Below are 24286 nucleotides of genomic sequence, written 5' to 3'. Positions count from 1 at the left end.
AAAACTCCACTGTACACTCATGAGAGAGTGAGACAGAGGGCAACAAATAACATGCTGCTACTGCTGCTGCTAAGTGGCTTCAGTCGTGTCCGACTCTGTGCGACCCCATAGATGGCAGCCCTCCGTCCCTGGGATACTCCAAGCAAGAACACTGGAGTGGGTTGCCATTTCCTTCTCCAATGCATGGAAGCGAAAAGTGAAAGTGAAGACGCTCAGCGATGTCGGACTCTTCGTGACCCCATGGACTTCAGCCTACCAGGCTCCTCCGTCCATGGGATTCTCCAGGCAAGAACACTGGAGTGGGTTGCCATTTCCTTCTCCAATGCGTGAAAGTGAAAAGTGAAAGCCAAGTCGCTCAGTCATGTCCGACCCTCAGTGACCCCATGGACTGCAGCCTACCAGGCTCCTCCGTCCATGGGATTTTCCAGGCAAGAATACTGGGGTGGGGTGCCATTGCCTTCTTCGAATAACATGCTGGTATTATTATAAAAATAGTTTTTGACCTCAAGGAGCCCCTAAAAGGGTCCAAAGACTTCACTTTGAGAATGCTGCATTAAGGATACTAGTTTATATAATGTAGGAAGAAATTTCCAGTTTTCTACAAGGAATTTTCATGAGGATTTAAAAACATTTATAAATATCTACATAGAAGGAGAACTGGATGAAAGAGAATGAGAAAGTTGGACCACATCACCGACTCAATGGACATGAGTTTGAGCAAGGGAGATGGTGAAGGACAGGGAAGCCTGGTGTGCTGCACTCCATGGAGTCAAAAAGAGTTGGACACGACTTAGTGATTAAACAAGAAAAATATCCATGATTTATCCATTTAATCTGCTACAAGTAAAACAACTATAGTTATAAGATAACTACTTGGATCAATCTTCTTCATATTCCTGGTTTAGTTAGAATACTTCTACCTCCACAATCTGACCTCTTAACTGAGCTTTCCGATGTGTACCCACTGTCATCAACGTGACATCTCCTGTGAGCTGTCTAACTGGCACTTTAACTTCACGTTGTCCGAATAGCATTCTTAATTTACTTTCTTAAGCATAAACACCTTTCACTTTTTGCCATCTCAGAAACTGGCACCACCATTCACCTATTTAAATAAGAAACCTACAAGTCATTCCCAATTTCTCTTTCTTTTACTCCCTATCACAACTAAGAGCTGCCAGAATATATCGTATCTCCCCCATCTCCCATGCTGCCATCCTAGCCCAAGCCAGAATTCTATTTCACTTAGATTACTGCCATAGCCTCCCAAATGGTGTCCCTGCTTCCTCTACCACTCTACAATGCCTGTTTTCCAACCTTTGATTATTAGAGCAAGTAATCCATTCTTCTACCTATAAAACATAAAATAGAACCAGGTCTGATCTCAACCTAAACTCCTCTACTGCTTTTCCACTCTCTTGAGATAGAAAATAAATAAATAAATAAATAAATTACTGGCTTGGCAAAAATGTTGGTTCAGAGTTTTCCACTCCACCATATGGAAAAACCAATGAACTTATTGGCCAACTCAATACTTATAGGCTACTACACATAGCCTTGCCTGTGTCAACCTCTCCAACCTTAATTCGTGCCACTGCCTTCTTTCTATCTCTTTAACATTCACCCCACCTTCCAGCTTTACTACTTGCCACTGTCCTCCTCTGGAATTCTCTACCCACACTGTGTGCCTGGTTCTTGCTTGTCCCTCAGGTCTCAACTCAAATGTTGCCCCTCTCAGGGAAGCCCTCCTTGACCTACCCAGTAATTACTAGACCCATCTCATGATTCCCTCCTACATCATTCTGTTGTATTGAAAGCATTCACAGCACTGGTCACTACTGGAATGTATGTACGTATCTCCATGCATGCTCTTTATGCTTTTCCCCTACGACTATCACCAGGATTGGAGCTCCAGAAGAGAAAGGCCCTTGGACAAATAAATGAATAATAATCAAATAAATGAATTAGTGAATCATGGTAAAGAAACTATTACAAAAAGAACTTCATTGAATACTTTCTTTGCTATTGTCAACTGTTGAGGGAAATACAAAGACTTTCATATATTCGTGAACTACATTCAGTCAAATCCAAGCTCTGCTTTATCTGTAACACCCTTTCTACTTTTGTAGAAACACACCATATGGAGGGAGAGGAAAGGATGGTAGTTTAGCAATGCCTTCTATGTATATATGTAACCTAATTCTGAACACAAAGAAAAATCTGCTGAAACATTTTTTCCTATTTCATATGTCTTTCACCTTTAGAACTGATATAATATATAATAATTCAAATTCATAGAATTAAATGAAATTTCACAACTTTCCACACAAGTCATCTTAATTTTAAGAGAGTGGCATGCACAGTGGAGCTCATAAACCTATCAAACAACTGTTTTTCCTTTGCAGACTAATTTTTAATTCACACGAGAGCCTTTACAATTATTAATTTTCTGTTTTTCTTGTAAATTTGAAATTTAACCATTTATAAAGCCTATTGTTACTGTTCAGTTGCTCAATCATGTCCAACTCTTTGGAACCCCTTGGACTGCAGCACGTCAGGCTTCCCTGTCCTTCACTATCTCCTGGAGCTTGCTCAAACTCATGTCCATCAAGTCCGTGATGCCATTCAACCAGCTCATGCTCTGTCGTCCCCTTCTCCTCCTGCCTTCAATCATTCCCAACATCAGGGTCTTTTCCAATGTTCTATAAATGATATTATCACCACCCCATCATCTCCTGGAAGATAATATGAACTCTGACAATGGATAAGTTCATGTAAATTCATACACACATAAATGGACACAAAGTACAAATGTGTTTGTGCGTATAGTTCCAACGGGATGAGTCAATACAAATCTTCGCACCGACAATCTTTTAAAAACGGCTTTAGTTTGAGGGCACGTACTATGCACGCATGCACACAGTTATTGAATGAACCACTGAAGAAAGCATAAATCTACATTAAGAATATGCTGAAGGCATTACATATTCTAAACCATTATGAAATACAATATAATAACATAGGAATGTAAAATGATGATCTATAAACATGAGCTATAAAATGTAACATTGATTATGTTTTTATAGTTACAAAAAACATAAAAAAGAAATTGATGAGTATGTGAATGGCTTTCAATGAAAATTATTACAATACGCTATTAATTAAGCTCTGCTGGGAATAAATGCTCACTCCCTTCTTCTTCCAGTAGGGAATAAATGAGTTTTAAAGGAACATACTTAATATTTGAAGGAAAATTTTAAACACAATTAATTATGATTTACTGAAGAGTTTTGGTTTTCCTCTGAAAATACACCATTGTGTATTTGTGAAATAGAAAACTACCCTTCATAAAAGTTTGGCCATCTTCACAAGATGCTTTTTCTAATATGGCTTTGCTATTAATACATTAACAGAGTAACTTGCTTTGATAATGCAAAGGGTACAGAATAACCTAACTCTTCTGATTAAATAACATGAGACTGCAAAGAATAAATAGAAAGTAAACAATGCTTGGGTTTAAAAGCATTTGCTCCCATATATTCTTATGAAGAACTCTAAGATAGTTCTGTGATACAAAAAAAGCTACTTACTCTGATAAAGTTTGACAAGTTAGGCAAAAAAATAAATAAATAAGTACCAAATAAATCATTAATGTAAATACACTCAATAACAAGTCTTTGATATTTTAATATGCATGAAATGTGGATTCTAAGGAATTGATTTTAATACTATTTTAAGTCCTTTAGCATAATTCTAAATCTGGGTACTACTGCAGGAGCTTTGGTACAAAAATATTTTCATCAGAATGGAGTTTATGGAAGGGACTAAATATAAAATATAAAGATAAGACTTGTCTTCATATAAAGATCAGACTGCAATCTTCCAAAGGTACAGTAATTAAACTCAGATAAAGTATGTGCAATTACAGGCTATGTTCCTCAGATGTGGAGTCATAGGAGAATTTCAACAAGGACGTCAGAGATCCGTTCAGATCTTCCCGAGAGTGCGGTAGGTGCTGCTGCGGTAGTCATGCCAGGCGGTTTCAGTGCTGGGAAGTAGCGCCCTTCTCCCCTGCCCTTTGAGACTGTGCCAAAACAATGACTAACCATTCAAGGATTTTTCATTAGAGGGATGGATATTAAAAGCATTAGTCTATCCAGCCTCCCACAAAAATCATTGGAAATCTTGTTAAAGTCCCTGAAGAAATATACATCTATGTGTTCTTAAAACGAACCCTCAACAATTTTAGAATCCTGTTTAGTGTTCAGCATGCAAACTACCCCATAGTCTCACGAAAGGATGACTGAAGTAAATTTCAGCTCATTAGTAAGATATCAACGAATGGCACCCCACTCCAGTACTCTTGCCTGGAAAATCCCATGGATGGAGGAGCCTGGTGGGCTGCAGTCCATGGGGTCACTAAGAGTCAGACATGACTAAGAGGCTTCACTTTCACTTTTCACTTTCATGCATTGGAGAAGGAAATGGCAACCCACTCCAGTGCTATTGCCTGGAGAATCCCAGGGACGGGGGAGCCTGGTGGGCTGCCGTCTATGGGGTCGCACAGAGTCGGACATGACTGAAGCGACTTAGCAGCAGCAGCAGCAGCAGCAGCAGCAGCAGCAACATGTTCTTACACTATTGTCAAGAAGGACTAATCCACATTTTCTTTTCATTTTTTTCAGCAAAGCGGTTTTAGTTTTAGTTTTCATCAAAAATATATTTTTAAACTTTCAAATTTGCCATTCTCTAAAAATTGTAGAATAGGATATTGATATTTTAGCAAAATGAGTCCCCATAGAAATAAATCCCGTTGAGAATAAAGATGTACATGTGTGTTTAGTTGCTCAGTTGTGTCTGACTCTTTGCACCCCCATGGACTGCAGCCTGCCAGGCTCCTCTGTCCATGGGGATTCTCCATGCAAGAATACTGGAGTGGGTTGCCATGCCCTCCTCCAGGGGATCTTCCCAGCAAAGGGATAGAACCCAGGTCTTCTACATTCCAGGCAATTTCTTTACCACCTGATCCACCAGGGAGAATAAAGATAGCTGTACCTTTTTAACACAATCCATGACCTTCTTTACCAATTTCAGATTACTTTTTTGAAAAAAGTTAATACTTTTCTTAACTCTCATCTCAAAAAAGTAAGCATAGCAAGTTTTAATTATTTTGGCTTTCAAGAGTCTTCAAAAGTAAAAGCCAAATGCTTAACTTTTTTTTTTCCACCATTAATAATTTAGAAAGAAAATGGAGAACTATATACTATTATAACTACAACATGGTAAGACACTCTATAAAATCAAACAAGGACCTAAGTACCCAAATCAGTATTAAGAACACTATCTTTCAAAATATGTCATTTTATGATAACAATGTTCTTGATTAAGCATTTCACATATTTCTTGAATTTTATAAAAAAAATGTTACTACTTCATAATCGTACATATACATACATCCTTATACATTTTAGCCAGAAAAAGAGAGTATTAATCACCAAATCATGGCATCCAGTCACATCACTCCATGGCAAGTAGGTGGGGAAACACTGGGAACAGTGACAGACTTTATTTTCTTGGGCTCTAAAATCACTGCAGATGGTGACTGCAGCCATGAAATTAAAAGATGCTCGCTCCTTGGAAGAAAAGCTATGACCAACCTAGACAGCATATTAAAAAGCAGAGACATAACTTTGCCAACAAAGGTCCATCTAGTCAAGGCTATGGCTTTTCCAGTGGTCATGTATGGATATGAAAGTTGGACCATAAAGAAAGCTGAGCGCCGAAGAATTGATGCTTTTCAACTGTGGTGTTGGAGAAGACTCTTGAGAGTCCCTCGGACTGCAAGGAGATCCAACCAGTCCATCCTAAAGGAAATCAGTCCTGAATATTCATGGAAAGGACTGGTCCTGAAGCTGAAGCTCTAATCTTTGGCCACCTAATGGGAAGAGCTGACTCATTAGAAAAGACCCTGATGCTGGGGAAGATTGAAGGCAGGAGGAGAAGGGGATGACAGAGGATAAGATGGTTGGATGGCACCACCAATGAATGGATATGAGTTTGAGCAAGTTCAGGAGTTGGTGATCGACAGAGAAGCCTGGCGTGCTGCAGTCCATGAGGTTTTAAAGAGCTGGACATGACTGAGTGACTAAACTGAACCCTATTCATCATATCTGTCACTAAATGGCTTGTGGTTATTTCCAGATATAGAATCTACACTCACAGGAAAATTGTCATCAAGCATATTCAAAAACATATTTACTGTCCCCTGAGGACAAATTTATAAATTGTTTAAATATGATGGGGAAAAGAAAAAAAAAAAAAAAAACAGAGGCAAAAATGTACTGCCTTTCCAGCTTCCTGCTTTGAAAGAGACAACTCTTCTTTATATTATAAATGTGGATCTATTCCTTCGGAGATAATATCTCACATCCCTAATCTATACACATACCTTCAGGGACATACACATACTTATACATACACAGGCATGAGAAACTTTGCCTTCCAGTATTCCTATAAAGTTACAAAAAGCACAAGCCAAGAAGTACATTGATATATTTGACTACAATACAATTAATAACTTCTCTTTATCAGAAGAGAAGGCAATGGCAACCCACTCCAGTACTCTTGCCTGGAAAATCCCATGGATGGAGGAGCCGGGTGGGCTGCAGTCCATAGGGTCGCTAGGAGTCGGACATGACTGAGCAACTTCACTTTCACTTTTCACTTTCATGCATTGGAGAAAGAATGGCAACCCACTCCAGTGTTCTTGCCTGGAGAATCCCGGGGATGGTGGAGCCTGGTGGGCTGCCATCTATGGGGTCTCACAGAGTCGGACACAACTGAAGCGACTTAGCAGCAGCAGCAGCAGCAGCTTCATCAGAAGATTTCATAAAGAAGTGAAAATACATGCTACAGATGAGAGAAAATATTTGTAATGCATGTAATTGACAAAGATTAAACTCCAAAATATGTAAAGTCAACCAACGAACAGAAAAATGGACAGAAGACTACAACAGACACTTCATAGAACCTAACAGCTTATAAACATATGAATATGCTCTGCTTCATAAATAATCAGGATCAAAATAACTAGGAACAACCCAAATATAATCAGTAGCAGAAAGGATAAAGAACTTGGGTAATAAAACAGAAGACAGTACTGGAAGAAAGATGAAGTAGCATAAGAATACGTGTAGTGTTACCTGATTTATATAATACAAGATACAAAGACACCCCAAAGAAAACATGCATATTGTATACAGGGGTGAGTTTCTAAGAGACAGATTTGGAGGTTGGGTTCTCATAAGTTAACTTGTAAGATATTGGTTCAGAAAACCACAGACTGAGAAGCTTGGAGTTTGGGGAAAAGATAGGAGATGTGTTCAATTGAGCCACAGGGAATTCCTCTTCTACCCACACTAAATTTCTCCAAGCAGATTTCTTATAATCACTGCTAGAATGCCTCCTGAGATGGTGTTCTTGCCATGACGTCAGACTGCTTCTGGAACAGATTAATTAGCAGAATATTGACTCTCAAGAAGACCCAGTGTAAACTTCCCTATAACTTGCATTTTCTCAGGTCATCTAGACTCATGAAGACCAGTTCCCTTTTCATGTGACACTGTTTTCAGCTTTTAAAAAACAGTTATCATTTCCTCCTAAACCGTCCATCCATACAAGACATGTCACTCGCTAAAAATAAATGTCGTGCTTCCTGAACTCACTCAAGTGTATTAAAGTCTTTTTGGAAGCTTGGCACCCCAAAATAAACATGATACCCTGTGGGACATCTAACTATCTTAGATCCCTGTTTTTGCCACTAACTTCATAACTCATTTAGAAAGATGGTAACAATAACCCTGTGTACGAGACAGCAAAAGAGACACTGATGTATAGATCATAACTGAAATGTATTTCAATATTCACACTTTAAAATTTCAAATCCTCTTTGCTTATAACATTTTTTCTAAATAGATTTTATTTTCTTTTGTTTTTATTTAAGTAGTTGTTAAGAAATAAAATTCAACTGAGTAAATTTTAAAGATCTTATTGGTTTTAATTAACAATTCATGAATTGGACAGTATGCAATTGAGCAGCTAAGAAAGGAAATTCAAGGAGCTGTACAAAATAAAAGATTTTTATAGGCATAAAGGAGCAGGAACAAGGAAGCTACGTTAGAGGAGAAAAAGTGGATTGGTTATGACGAGGTCATTTTCCTTTTAGGGATAGCAGGATCCTACCTAATAGATGACCTAACTGGTGCTAATTAAGAGTCAAAACTATAAGAGTCTCAATTTAGTGACATGGGACTCTGCATAAGTGGCTGAATCTGGGGTCTATTGTCTTGTTTTTAACACAGTACACAAGCTTCTTCTTTAGCATTAACATGATAAGCTTGATCTAGTAAAGGGACTGCAAAAATAACTTTAAATGCATTGATATTTTAACTACCCTAAAGATAGCTTTCAGATGAACATGAAACACTCGTAAGGCCAAAAGGCACCACCTGACTTTGGAGAATAAAACGGTCTGTTTCTTGTGTTAAATTTGCTGTGCTAATTCATATGAAAATACATTCAATTCCCTCGTACCCTTGGATAGTGTTTTGAATGCCAACTGACATGGTGAGGCTCTTTACTAATGTTCAATTTTATATAAAAATCCCTCTTTCAATGTCAGCTTTCATATGTTATTTAATTACAAAAACAGAAAAATGTTTCAGGGGAAGGAGTAGGGGAGCAGGAGAGAACTTGTAGTATGAAGTTGAGTAAGTTTACTGTTGATAGTGAGTGGCTAGCATGATCCATGTTCACACTGAAGAACAAATAATGCTGGACATCAGCTTAACAGGCAGACCTGGTATCAACCAATTCACGGCAAAGCAGAGCAGAAGACCAGTCTTCAGAAGACAAAGGGAAATCTCAGTGCAATTAACAACAGAATCTAGAGATTGGATGTGACTGCAGCCACAAAATTGAAAGACGCTTGCTCCTTGGAAGAAAAGCTATGTCAAACCTAGACAGTGTATTAAAAAGCAGAGGCATTACTCTGCCAACAAAGATCTATATACTCGAAGCTGTGGTTTTTCCAGTAGTCATGTATGCATGTGAGAGGTGGACCAGAAAGAAGGCTGAGTGCCAAAGAACTGATGTTTCTGAACTGTGGTGTTGGAGAAGACTCTTGTGAGTCCCTTGGACAGTAAAAAGATCAAACCAGTCAATTCTAAAGGAAATCAATGCTGAATATTCGTTGGAAGGACTGGTCCTGAAGCTGAAGCTCCAATACTCTGGCCACCTGATGTGAAGAGCCGACTCACTGGAAAAGACCCTGATGCTGGTAAAGACTGACGGCAAGAGGAGAAGCAGGTGACAGAGGATGAGATGGTTGGATGGCATCACTGACTCAATGGACATGAATTTGAGCAAACTCAGGGAGATAATGAAGGACAGGGAAGCCTGGAGTGCTGTAGTTAATGGGGTTGCAAAGAGTCAGACACAACTTACAGACCAAACAACAACAATCACTATCACTTAGCATTAGCATAAAAAATCCTACTAAAAATCACCTGCATGATGAGTTGAAAAAATTTTTCCTTCTTAAAAAAAAATTTTTTTTAAACCTGTGAGAGAAACAAAATCAACACTATTGATGGTAGACAGAAAAAAGAGAGCCTTGAGAGTATCAATACATGGCAGACTCTAGCCCTAAACAATAAAAGCTCAGTGGTGGACCAAGATAAAGCTAAATTGTAGCTATGCTTGTAAAAAGAAAGAAGGAACTAATAAGAGGAGAGGGATCAGGGCAACACCATATATAAGGACTTAATAAAAGCTGTTATCATTAACAAGCACTCTGCAAAATAAAAATTAAAACAGCTTGATGGTTTTACTTAAAAGTTTAACTTAGAATAGCCAACAAAGACCACTAAACAGATACTTGCCATTTTTAGAAAATAACATGTAATCTATGCACTTCCACAGTGAAAGATCACAGAAAATCTGTAAAAGTAATATCTCTAAGCATATCACTTCAATGCATATAAACTACACATTTTTCAATACAAAAATATTAAATCAGATTCCCAAAGAAGGTGTTTGATTTACATTACCAATTCTCAATTGCTAAATCAGAATTTCTTTTGGATGATGGTAGTTGAAGTTTTGGGCTTCCTGGGTGGCGCTAGTGGTAAAGAACCCACCTGCCAGATGGAGAAAGCAATGGCACCCCACTCCAGTACTCTTGCCTGGAAAATCCCATGGACAGAGGAGCCTGGTAGGCTGCAGTCCATGGGGTCGAAAAGAGTCGGACACGACTGAGTGACTTCACTTTCACTTTTCACTTTCATGCATTGGAGAAGGAAATGGCAACCCACTCCAGTGTTCTTGCCTGGAGAATCCCAGGGACAGTGGGGCCTGGTGGGCTGCCATCTATGGGGTTGCATAGAGTCGGACAACTGAAGTGACTTAGCAAAGATGAAATTCACCTTCATGGGAAAAAAAGAGGGCAAGAGTATAAAGATATTAACAAATATTACTCCATAATTAAGACCAAAATCTATTGGTTTAAGAAAATAAGCTGTATTCAATTATTTTGTAAGTCATTTATATATCTGAAATTTGATTAAAACATAAATCAAGCCTTAGCAATTTGACCCACTGCTACCTTAAGTAACTAATACTAAAATAATTCTAAACAAAACTTGAAATTAAAACGTCCACAAGCCAGTAACTATAAATATCTGAAAGTTATACAACTCATTTTGCTTGAAAATACATGATATATTTACACTACTTCCAGATTATTTTTTCCCTGTCATCCTAATTAGTTAAGTCTTAACATATGACTATTCTGTTAAAATGATGAGAAAATTTGGCATTTAGGTATGCAATAATATTTGGGACACTGCCTAGGCTAAAACAAAAATCACTGAAGGCACATGTTAAACAAGCATTTTACGAAGAAAACTTCATTTAACTGAAGAGAGGCAGGAATAATTGGAATGGTTTTCCATGTAAACTCCTTGAGTGTTTTTCTGAATGTTTTGATAATAAGCAAGTTTGTGAAAGATCCTCTAGTCTCTTCATCCATTGTTGCTATGGCATACTGTTTATAAATATTAATAATGCTCACAAATGAAAAAGAATCCATCTATATCAAGAAGAGTGCCATCTAAATTTTGAGAAGATTAAATGTGTTGATAAAAAACTAATTAAGCAATGAGACATTTCCTCAATTAAAACTTATAAAAATTTAAATGACAAGATTTGTTATTTTAAATTATTTTCACATGAGAATATTGGCATAAAATAAGCCAAAATTACATGGAATTCATTATAATTACAACTTGGGGGCAGATTCACATCAGGTTATAAGAGCACAGTCATTTAGTGAATTTAACTTTAAGCAACCAACACCATCATTGCAAAATCTGTAACTTTAACTAGATACACTATTTAGAACCCTGTTTTTAAAAACATAATTGAGATGACTTGCTATGTAGTCAGTCTAGCAGCAAAAAGAAGATAAACAAAATATATTAAAATTAGCTTGGTGAAATGCGGAAAAACCAGTGTATTTACATTTACCTAGGGAAGTCTGCATGGATATTTCTTCTTTGTTATAAATGTTTCTATTTACATGTGTATATTTGACGGAGTGCATTTGTGCATAAAATTTTTGTTGCCCTTCCTCGCAGATCCCATTATCATGTTTTCTTAATGTTGTATCCTGATGTGAAGATCTGACTCATTGGAAAAGACCCTGATGCTGGGAAAGATTGAAGGCAGGAGGAGAAAGGGACACCAGAGGGTAAGATGGTTAGATGACATCACTGACTTGATGGACATGACTTTGAGCAAGCTCCAGGAGTTGGTGATAGACAAGGAAGCCTGGCATGCTACAGTCCATGGGGTTGCAAAGAGGTGGACACGATTGAGCAACTGAACTGAATGTTGCATCAAAATATTTGAGATATGGGGTACTGAGGAGAGGAGAAATGACCACCACCCAAGGACTTTGCATCCTTTTCTGGGAAAATGGCTTGTTTGTTTTCTTTATACACAGGATTATTCTATCATGTTAGGCAGAAGTATAACCTTATTATTGTCTTTACTTGGATATTTTGGTGTAGTTTAAGGAGATATGTATGGGCACCACGTTGACAAGGAATGGACCTGTGATGGTTAATTTTATAGGTCAACTTGCAAGCCCATGATAGCGATATATTTGGTCAAATATTACACCAGACACTTCTACGAAGGTACTTCTTTGCTGGAATTAACATTTAAATTAGTAGTCTTTGAGTTAAAGCAGACTGCCTTCTTAATGTTGATAAGACTTCATCCAATCAGTTGAAGTCTTATCAGGAAAAAAGACTGATCTACCTGGAGGAAGGGTGAATTCTGCCAGCAATCCAATGGGTTTCCAGTCTCCACAATCATGGAAGTCAATTCCTTAAAATAAACCTCTCTCTCAGTACCCACACATATATCCTATTGGCTCTTTTTCTCTGGAGAACCATCACCAATACAGAGTCCCATAATTAAGAGCTTGAGCTCTGAATCCAGATTACTTGAGTTCACTCCTAACTATACTACAAACCAGGTGGGCCTCAGTCTTCACATCTATAAAAGGGGATAATAAATACTAGCCCTTACCTCACAGGATCACTTTGAGAATTAAATAAATTTTATACATAGAAAGTGTTTAGAAAAAGCATGCTCTATATGCTGGGCATTGAGTTCTAAAAACTAACAAATATTAAGTACAATTTTTAAGCTCCTTCTAATATAGTTAGTAAAGTTGAAGTTAGTCTTAGAAAACAGAAACAGTATGAATTAAACAAATTTTTAGAAAAAATGTGTGAGGAAAACTGAACATGAACGTATAGGTTTTCAAACTACTCATTTCTAGAATGGAATTCAATCAGTTCAGTTCAGTCGCTCAGTCATGTTCGACTCTTTGTAACCCCATGGACTGCAGCATGCCAGGCTTCCCTGTCCATCACCAACTCCCTGTTACTGTTGCTAAGTGGCTTCCGTCATGTCTGACTCTGTGTGACCCCATAGACAGCAGCCCACCAGGCTCCCCTGTCCCTGGGATTCTCCAGGCAAGAATACTGGAGTGGGTTGCCATTTCCTTCTCCAATGCATGAAAGTGAAAAGTGAAAGGGAAGTTGCTCAGTCATGTCCGACTCTTCGTGACCCCATGGACTGCAGCCTACCAGGCTCCTCCGTCCATGGAATTTTCCAGGCAAGAGTACTGGAGTAAGGTGCCATCACCTTCTCCGCACCAACTCCCTAAGCCTACTCAAACTCATGTCCATCATGTCACTGATGCCATCCAACCACTTCATCCTCTGTCATCCCCTTCTCCTCCCGCCTGCAATCTTTCCCAGCATCAGGGTCTTTTCCAGTGAGTCAGTTCTTTGCATCAGCTGGCCAAAGTATTGGTGTTTCAACATCAGTATCAGTCCTTCCAATGAATATTCAGGGCTTATTTCCTTTATCGGTTGACTAGGTGGATCTCCTTGCAGTCCAAGGGACTCTCAAGAGTCTTATCGAACACCACAGTTCAAAATCATCAATACTTCAATACTCAGCTTTCTTTATACTCCAACTCTCACATCCATACATGACTACTGGAAAAACCACAGCTTTGACTAGATGGACCTTTGTTGGAATATCAATGAGTATTTAAAATGACTGAAGTAAAGTACACTCTGCTTTATACAATATCTGTGTTCTTAAAAGTGTGCCTGGTCAATAAAATACGTAAGTAATCAAATAATATGAAACTACTGATATAATATCATCTCAGAAAGGCTTTACACTTGGTGTCTAAATGTTAATAGTTGTTAACATTCGCCTCTGTATTCATAGTCTCCACTTGGCCTCTCTATATTTCTTCCGCTTCTCTCATTGCTCCTGCTCACTACCCACATCCACCCTTTCCCTATAAGTTCACCTCCTTTCCCTGCAATTCTCTGCCAAGTACATATTGTTTGTGTTTTTGTTTACCATACTTTGTTTTTGTCAGAGGAAAGCCTAACCGAACATTTACATCCTTTTGGCGTGGGGAGAAACTTTGTAACACTGACACAAAGCTGAAAATCATAAAGAAAAAAGTGATAGAAATTAATAAATATCAAATGCCTGATTTCAGTATGTCAAGAAAGAATCACAAAGAAAGATTAAAAGGTGAATGACGAATGTAGAAAGAACCTTTTTTACACACTCTCAAGTATTTAATAGAAATAATATTGATTGTTATTCTACAATGTTTTACACTTTACATTATATACCCACACAACTTACTCATACTAACTTCATAACAGTCCTGCAAAGAAGGTAGAAAGCAAGATTTCTCAGCACAGGCACTAAGGACAGGGCATGCTTGGTTGTGGGCCACGCATTGCCTGTTGATTACACCCCTGTTCTTTGCCTCTAGACACCAGGAGCCTCCTTCATGCCCACCCTTACCCAACGTGTGACAACCAGATGTCTCTGAACATCACCAGATGTTCCTGGGGGACAGATTCATCACCAGTGGAAAACCACAGCCAGAAAGAGAGAGTATCTCCTTTTTCATAAGCTGGGTGAAACAGAGAAGTTAATTGACTTGGCCAAATACACCTCTCTTCTGAATGACCTGTAAAACTGGCAGTTATAGGACACCAGCATGAATGCTTTGTAAAACAGTAACTGCCACCAAATAAATCGATTTGTGACTTTTCTAAGCCAACTGTCTTCTACTATAGACATCTTTGAACTCACTTTCTTCTCAGCTGATTCATTCATGATTTCAGGCTTTTTCGTCCCCCAAAAGGAAAACATGCCATTATAAATGCCAAGTTAAAAAATTTATAATGTGAAAATATACAGAAGCATAAAACATATTTATACAGTGCATGCCTCAGTTTTTTTAAGCAGTTTCTATCTTAGTTTGTGCAAGATTTATGAAACAAGCTACCACTCTTAATAATCAGGAAGTTAATACACTATCCAACCTTTATGATCCACCTCTATCAGACACATAGGAGACACTGAAAACATTCTCTTTTTACAGAAGCAACATAGCAGAAAGCCGGTCATATACTGGGAGGTAAAAGCGGAGTTCAAGATACTTTGATTATCTGACCAAAAATACTTCCAATAGACTTGAGCTTCCATTGAAGCTTTGAGTTTGCTCAATGATCTGACAGCGTGTGGTCTTAAGCAGGGCAATAAATAGCAACGTTTTCTTTCATGTTATCCTTTCCCCATGTCTGAAAAAAGACTAGATTTTCATTTTAATAATTCTAAACACAAACACTTCACATGATTAATCAACCTCTGTGTCTAAACAGTGTTCTCCCTCTTTTCGAACTGTTTCTCAACGACAACAAAAAAGAAAAATGGAATTGTCTCATGTAATGCACTGCCCTCTGTGTGCAGGCTGATAAGATGGAAAGAGAATATTTGAATGTCAGGGGAACACGGTTACACAGCATACCTTCCATGACATACACCAGTGACCCCACATCTCCTTCTTTGATGATGCAGCTGTCTTTGCCGTACTCCACTGGGTACATACAATCCACAATCTCTTGGATCTGTGACAGCTCCAAGTTCTTCATAAAGTCATTGTCAAGGATGGCCTCCTTTATGAGATCCTTGGACCTGCGATAAGAGAGGGAAGATTTACTGGTGCAACTGACAAGCACTTCCACGATCTGTGAGGTTGAGCAGAGCCAGTGTCAGGCATACATTTTCTTGTTAGGAATCCAAGAATTTCCTGACTGGCCCAAGAGTAATTCCATGGAAGCAGGAAAGACACTGAGAAATTTCCCTTTAAGTAAAGTATCATTAAACGAATATGGGACCAGTAAATAAGCAAAATCACAGAGTTTCTTTTTGCTTCAGGATTTTTTTTAAACCCAAAGACTGTTGGCAAACCAAAGGACAAACATCTTAAACTGAAGCTTGAAACTCAGCTAAAGAATGAATGGGAACAAAATACAACAAAATTTTATAGAAGAAACACTATTATTACTATGTTTATAAATGATAAAAGAATATCAGGACGTACTGTGCTGCATACAATTATAGTAAACACAATATGTTTACTTATTTTTAGGTGCCTCTTCCACCAGATATTATGCTCCCTGGGGGCAGGGACAGTTTGTATTTCTTTTCTGTACTCTATGCCCAGTGTCTACTACAATACCGGTTATATATAGTACAAGTGCTCAAGAAAAAGATGATAAAGAATTGATATTTAATTAGCTGTTCAGAACAGCTGATATACATGTGAAAGTTCTTTATCCATATCTCATGCTTCTTTAGAGAATATTTACCTCTTCAAGCAGCTTACATGGAGGTAACCAGGCGGATAAAATTCTATTGAACAAGTTGTTTTACACAACATAGCTTAAGCATGGGATTAAACAGGTAGTCTCTAGGAAACATGTTTACAAATTCTCTAATTGGGATTCAGTGGTTCACAGGAAAGTTTTTCAGAACTTGAAAGAGGGTGATCATTTAATTCTCTGGGAAAAGAAATACCAAACAGCTTCCTGGGATATAAAAATCAAAGTAAAGGGAAATGGAGAAATACTGCGTCAAGAGCAGCACAGAGTACCGTCAGAGAAGTCAGAAGCTGGTTGAGACACACATAGAGACCTTAACAACATGGAGGGTAAGAAGCACATCTGGAATTTTATATTAAACATCTTAATCTGAACAGCAGCTGGCTACAAGCCGGTCTTTGTCTTCATTTGCTTAACGAGTGGTTTTCAGAGAAGCAACCTGCAGTGGTGAACACTGACTACAGCGTCCGCACTCCCCAGTTCTGCCTGACTTCCACTCTAGACCTCAGTCTAGCTGATCCAGCCTTCACGCATTATCTTTTGCAATGATTTGGTTCTGAGTGAATAAAAAGGTGCACATCAAAATGAAAACAATGTAAACTCTATCAACATGAAAAATACACTTAAAAGGGGCTGCTTTGAGGCAATTAAACTCTTCGTGAAGAGTTAATGGCAGGGAATTAATTATTATACTATTTTTAAGTGAAAAAGGAGGAAACAGAATAGTCTTTAGAATATGAAAGTGTGTGTGTGTGTGAAATGCAAAAAAATAGGCTTTCAAGTTATATATATTTGGGTCCCAATCCTAGTCCTGTCATGTATTAAAAGTTAGCAGGTTGTCTTACTTTTCTGAATTTCCATTTTATAAAATGTAAAGTGGTATTTTAAAAATTACCAGCCAGCAACAGGCGCATGAAAAGACACTCAACATTTCTAGTCATTAGGGAAACGCAAATTAAAACCACAATAGACATCACTCCACGCCTATTAGAATAGCCATCACACACAGGAAAAAGAGAAATAATAAATGGTGGTTGGGAACCTTTATACAATGTTGGTGGAAATGTAAATTGTTACTGCCACCATGAAAAACAGTGTGGTGATTCCTCAAAAAATTAAAAACTAGAACTACCATATGATCTAGTCATTCTACTTCTGTGAATATATCCAAAGGAAGTGAAAACAATAACTGGAAAAAAATCTGAATTACCATGCTCATAGTAAAATTATTCACAGTAGCCAAGACATGAAAACAACCTAAGCATCCCCAATAGATGAATGGATAAAGAAGCTGTGATGTGTGTCTATCTGGATCTAGATATAGATATATAGATATACAATGGCATATTATTCAGCCATAAAAATGAGAAAATCTTAACATTCCTAAAAACACAGATGAATCTTGAAGGCATTTTTCTAAGTGAAATATATCAGAGAAAGACAAATACTGTATGACTTCACTTTATGTGGAGTCTAATTAAAAAAAAAAAAAAACGCATCGAAAAAAAGGGTTCAGATTTGTGGTTACCAGAGGTGGTGTCGGGAGGGAGGAGGAGGAAGAATTTGAGAAAGGTGGTCAAAATGCATAAGCTTCCAGCCATAAGATAAATACTAATACAAAATAATGACTATAGTTACCATTACCATATGGTACATAGGGAAATTAATAGAGTAGATCCTAAGAGTTCTCACCACAAGGAATTTTTTTTTTATTTTATCTACATGAAATGATGAATGTTAACTAAACACTGTGATAATCATTTCCCATTATATGTAAATCAAACCATCATGCTGTACACTTTAAATATATATACTGATGTATGTCAGTTATTTCTCAATAAAACTGAAAAGATACGTGAAGATTGGTAAAAAGATAATGTTACTTTCAGTAAATGTTGGGTGAAAAGGTGGTGGTAGTAACTGCAGTTGCAGTAACAGGAAGTAGTAACAGAGTGTGCAGTCATGACTTAGAACAGTATCAAAAGGAAATAAATGTTGGCATTGGTTGCCTTTGGTGACAGAATTATATTTTTTCCTTCATTTTTTCTCTAAAATTTTCTAGAACGGGCATGCTTTTCGAAAGATAAAAATCTACTGCTTGTTTCAATAATGACTTAGATATTTAATATTGCTGCTGCTGCTAAGTCGCTTCAGTCATGTCCGACTCTGTGCGACCCCATAGATGGCCTCCTACCAGGCTCCTCTGTCCCTGGGATTTTCCAGGCAAGAGTACTGGAGTGGGGTGCCATTGCCTTCTCCGAGATACTTAATACTGGTCAACTGTTATTGGTATAATCGATATTACTCTTTACAATAGATTCTCTTTCACATGGCCTGTGTCTAAAAACTAATGGCAGGATTTTCACTTCATGAACAGATGGTGATGAATGGCCAGAATAGAGCTTCAGAATAGAGTCTATTTAAAAAGTCCTGTTTGTGAGAATTTTACTTTAATTTGCCAGAACTATTTAACTGTATGTTTCCTTCAAAGTTTTTTTTTTTTTTTTTAATTTTGTCTTCCTAAAATCTTATTTCTCCTGAGGCAGAGAGTTGTTTCCACTGAATGTTCAATATAAGATGCAAAACTCTGTCCCCATCTATGATTTTCATAAGCTCTCCCTTCTTAATTATCTTCACCATTCCTGACCTCAAGGTCAAGAACCCACAGCAACTGCATAGTGACTCCTGAGATCTACTGTTCTAGGATTGCTTCTCCAAATAACAGGACTTATTTGATCTTTAAGAAATTAATTTTAATCAAACTGCATAATATTCTCTTTATTAAAAATTCCTTTATTTTCCTTGAGTCAGAGTGTAAGGTCACCAGTGGGTTCATATTTTTTAATATAATAAAGACTAAAGACTAGATATTATCAATCCCAGAGTCCCAACTTGTTTAACTACAGATGGTATCTTATCCTTTGGGAAATAATAATAGTGGTCCATTAAAATCTAAGCCCTAGAAATGTTTCAAGATTAAAAATAAAGCCTTCTTCCAAGAAAATAATTAGTTACATCCAAAGATGACTAAAGAAAGCCACTTTCTTTCTACTCATAAACAGTACAATTAACCTGCTTCATAAAGACATCAGGAAAGATGACACAACTTAGTCTTACAGAATCCCTTAGAATTATTCGAATTTTCCAAGTACTTACCAAAAACTGGAGGGGAGGAAAGGAATTTCAGGATGTGCTTGCTTTTCCAACTTAATTTTAAGTGGAGAACATTCAATCTCCCTGAAGAAACTAACTAGAGGCTTTCGCCTTTGCCTTTGCAGTACTTTAAAATAAACTGAGAAATATAGGACCTGTGTCTTATCATTTATCCATTTATCCCTTCATAGAGGTATTGCCCAATGACATTTGCCTCTGAAATATCCCAAATAATCCCTCTCTGCCTTCGCAGAGTGGTGTATCTCAAAGATGTTCTTGTCAGTGAGCAATGCTCAAAGCCCTGCCTCTTCAGGTAATTTTCCTTTAAGTCCTTTCCCACTGAAGGCTTGAAACCTTAGGGCAACTCTCATTAGTCTCCACTTGCTTCAACACTGTAAGCCATAATCAATCCGAGCCTGCACCTAACTCTTCTTGGAATCTTTTTCTTTCCCTGAAGAAGCAGTCTAACACACTCATTGTAACTAACATGTGATGTTGCATGTGGGATCAGCTGAGCTGTGTTATCAGTGTGGGAGCTGAGGAAAGCTGTTATCGCAAGTTCCAGAAGGTGACTATCTGCCCTAACCCCAAGAATATATCTTAACATTTTGCAAGAATTCAGCAGCCTGACCTGAAAGGCGAAAGAAGCAAATACAAAGATCTTGATTTTTTTTTCAATCCTTCATGTCTGCTTCTGTGTACAAATAATCTATTTCTTTTTTTAAAAAAAAGCTCTTTCTTCCACACTCAAAATTTGTGACTTTTTCAATCCAAACAACCATAAAAGTAACTTGGTTATTTCAAGCTGGCCCTATTGATTTCTCATCATCAAATTGTCAGCCTCTGAAATATTGGCTTTATATAATAGTGTGCTGTTAAATGCACTCTCCAGGGAGAAAAAAAAGCCCTGGTTTGTAGTGTTTGCCAATTTCCATGGTATAAATACTCCCACCATAGCCAATTTCAAGCTACTAATGCAAAGTCAGCCTGCTTGCAAAATTCCTGAAAATTTAACAAGCAGTTCTTATATGAGCCAGTCTGTTGGCTGCAACACATCAGATATAGATTCTTTTCCTAACACCCTAAGAATTTAGTGTGCCTTCATTTATAAATGCTAAAACTAACATGATGATCCTTTCCTTCCTTAAAGATTTCATTAGATGGTATAATATCCCCAGATGACCTTTGCCAGGATTAGCAACAGGTCTTCCAGATTTTCAAAGTTTAAGAAAATGAATTAGAAAGCCCACTTCCCCATTTATTTACTGCAGAGAAAATTCCCAAATATACACAAAGGCTAATTGTCTTTCTACACAACTTTAGATAAAGTGGGCAATCTGAGGTATGCATAGGGAAATATAACCTACCTCTCTAACAAGAGAGATAGCATTATTCACTACAGATAAACAGAGCCTCATTAGTTTTCTAAACAGGAAAGGATATTCTACATTGTGGATATCATGTAGGAGGCTTGCAATATCCATAGAGCACTAGTGTTATGTCAGATAGTGTGGAAGGTTGTTTCAGAACAAGTTGTCAGGAAGGCTTCTCAAAGCTGAGGACTGCATCATAGAATCCACAGAGAAGAGCATCCTGGGTAGAAGGAAAAACAAATATGAAAGTTCAAAGACTGGAAGGAACTTGATCTATCCAATCAATATTCAGTAAGGAGACCTATGAGGCTGAAGCACAGAGTGAGCTAGAAGAAAAGGAAAAGGAGAATAAGATTGCAAAGGCAGGCAGGAATCCGGTCTCACAGGGCCTTGAAGGCAGTGATACAGAGTTTTACTTCATTCTAAAGCCTTAGGGATACAGTGAAGCGTTGATGATAAGAAGAGGTAGGACTTACAGGTAATATATCTGGCATAAGGAATACATAATGTAAATTTACTTTTTTATTGGAATATAGCTGCTTTACAATGTCATGTTAGTTTCTGCTGTACAACGAAGTAAATCAGCCACACATATACACATATCCCCACTCCTTTAGTTTCCTTCCCATTTAGGTCACCACAGTGCATTCAGTGGAGTTCCCTCTGCAATACAGTCAGTTTTCATTAGTGATCTGTTTTACACATAGTAGTATATATATGTTATCCCAATCTCCCAATCCATCCTGCCCTCCCTTTCCCGCCTAGCTATCTGTATGTTTGTTCTCTATGTGGATGAATTTATTTGCAAAACAGAGATAAGTTTAGTTTAAATTGCTACTGAGTTCCTAGAAGCTTTATGTCATGTGTTTCATCAATTAACAGATATTTAAAGTATAATACATTATCCTGATAAAAAGGAGCTCTTATGACTGAAACTCCTGGAAACCATTGTCACACAACTCCTATACTTAGCTATATTTCAAATCACTAATTCTCAGGCAACTTTTACATATAAGAAGAGAATGAGATCTCATTTCAATTTCAAGCTATGTCCAAAGGTCTAAAAGATATGCACTCTTCCTTCACAGTCCCACTGAACACAAACCAAGCAGCTGTAAATATGCCCCAAACATGGCCAGAAATGTGAGAATCAAATCAATATCTGATGCCTTCATTTGATGAAGACTTCTAGGCACTTAAAAAATAGTTAAAATTATTACTAAGAATGAATATCAGCAAAAGCAATTTTAAAATATTTTACAAAGATTCTATAATCAGCTTTATACAGAAGAACAGTACAAAAATGATCTTCACGGCCCAGATAATCACAATGATGTGATCACTCACCTAGAGCCAGACATCCTGAAATGTAAAGTCAAGCAGGCCTTAGGAAGAATCACTACTCTAGTAGTGGGGGCGATGGAATTCCAGTTGAGCTATTTCAAGTCCTAAAAGATGATGCTGTGAAAGTGCAGCACTCAATATGTCAGCAAATTTGGAAAACTCAGCAGTGGCCACAGGTCTGGAAAAGATCAGTTTTCATTCCAATCCCTAAGAAAGGCAATGCCAAGGAATGCTCTAATTACTGCACAATTTCACTCATCTCACATGCTAGTAAAGTAATGCTCAAAATTCTCCAAGCTAGGCTTCAGCAATACGTGAACCATGGATTTCCATATGTTCAAACTGGTTTCAGAAAAGGCAGAGGAACCACAGATCAAATTGCCAACATCCTCTGGATCATCGAAAAAGCAAGAGAGCTCCAGAAAACATCTATTTCTACTTTATTGACTATGCCAAAGCCTTTGACTGTGTGGATCACAATAAACTGTGGAAAATTCTGAAAGAGATGGGAATACCAGACCACCTGACCTGCCTCTTGAGAAACCTATATACAGGTCAGGAAGAAACAGTTAGAACTGGACATGGAGCAACAGACTGGTTCCAAATAGGAAAAGGAGTACGTCAAGGCTGTATATTGTCACCCTGCTTATTTAACTTATATGCAGAGTACATCATGAGAAATGCTGGGCTGGAAGAAGTACAAGCTGGAATCAAGATTGCCGGGAGAAATATCAATAACCTCAGATATGCAGATGACACCACCCTTATGGCAGAAAGTGAAGAAGAACTAAAGAGCCTCGTGATGAAAGTGAAAGAGGAGAGTGAAAAAGTTGGCTTAAAGCTCAACATTCAGAAAACTAAGATCATGGTATCCAATCCCATCATTTCATGGCAAATAGATGGGGAAACAATGGAAACAGTGTCAGACTTTATTTTTCTGGGCTCCAAAATCACTGCAGGTGGGACTGCAGCCACAAAATTAAAAGACGCTTATTCCTTGGAAGGAAAGTTATGACCAACCTAGACAGCATGTTCAAAAGCAGAGACATTACTTTGTCCACAAAGGTCCATCTAGTCAAGGCTATGGTTTTTCCAGTGGTCATGTATGGATGTGAGAGTTGAACTATAAAGAAAGCTGAGTGCCGAAGAATTGATGCTTTTGAACTGTGGTGTTGAAGAAGACTCTTGAGAGTCCCTTGGACTGCAAGGAGATCCAGCCAGTCCATCCCAAGGGATATCAGTCCTGGGTGTTCATTGGAAGGACTGATGTTGAAACTGAAACTCCAATACTTTGGCCACCTGATGTGAAAAGCTGACCCATTTGAAAAGACTCTGCTGCTGGGAAAGATTGAAGGCCAGGGGAGAAGCAGACGACAGGAGATGAGATGGTTGGATGGCATCACCGACTCAATGTACATGAGTTTGGGTAAACTGCGGTAGTTGGTGATGGACAGGGAGGCCTGGCATGCTGCAGTTCATGGGGTCGCAAAGAGTCGGACACAACTGAGCGACTGAACTGAACTGATAATCAACTTTTGACTGATAAAAAGCACTCACTAAATATTTTTAGCGCTTCAAGGTCAGTATTAGGCTCACATGTCAGAAGAAGCTTAAATGCACTTTCCTGGTCCTCGATCTACAGTAAAGTATATTCAGTTGGTAGGTCAGAAGTCCAAACCTCAACTGTAATTCACAGTTCTTTTACTCAGATATAGTCATTGTGCTGCTGCTGCTGCTAAGTCGCTTCAGTCATGTCCAACTCTGTGCGACCCCATAGATGGCAGCCCACCAGGCTCCCCCGTCCCTGGGATTCTCCAGGCAAGAACATTGGAGTGGGTTGCCATTTCCCTAGGGTGCCTTAAAAGCATCTAATTCCAGGAGTCACTGTGGGAAGATATCTCCATCTATATACTGTGAAATATTCAATGAATCATCTAGAAGCGAGAAAACTCCTGGAGTAGTCCTCTCACCGCCTCAACTGTTGAGATTCTGCCCAAACAGTAAATCCTATTTCTAGCCTAACAGCTTTCTTGAATGAACTCTGTAGGTATAGAGCTAAGAAATATC

General features: G+C 38.1%; 1 protein-coding gene across 3 annotated transcripts in view; it reads right to left on the bottom strand.

Annotated features, from left to right (window-relative positions):
- PRKG1 (protein kinase cGMP-dependent 1) overlaps window positions 1-24286 on the bottom strand; it is a 1407171-nt gene that overhangs the window by 1210162 nt on the left and 172723 nt on the right. For 2 of the 3 annotated variants that reach the window (XM_005904632.2, XM_005904631.3), the window contains exon 2: window positions 15494-15660. In XM_005904632.2, coding sequence (XP_005904694.1) covers window positions 15494-15660 — 167 coding nt within the window. Of the gene's footprint in view, window positions 1-15493; window positions 15661-19505; window positions 19527-24286 lie in introns of those variants that run through there. The other variant, XM_070363677.1, reaches the window with a different exon arrangement.

The sequence above is a fragment of the Bos mutus genome, chromosome 26 (genome assembly GCF_027580195.1).
Source record: "Bos mutus isolate GX-2022 chromosome 26, NWIPB_WYAK_1.1, whole genome shotgun sequence".
In the NCBI taxonomy this organism is placed as follows: domain Eukaryota; kingdom Metazoa; phylum Chordata; class Mammalia; order Artiodactyla; family Bovidae; genus Bos; species Bos mutus.
This window is presented reverse-complemented; position numbering and strand designations above follow the sequence as displayed.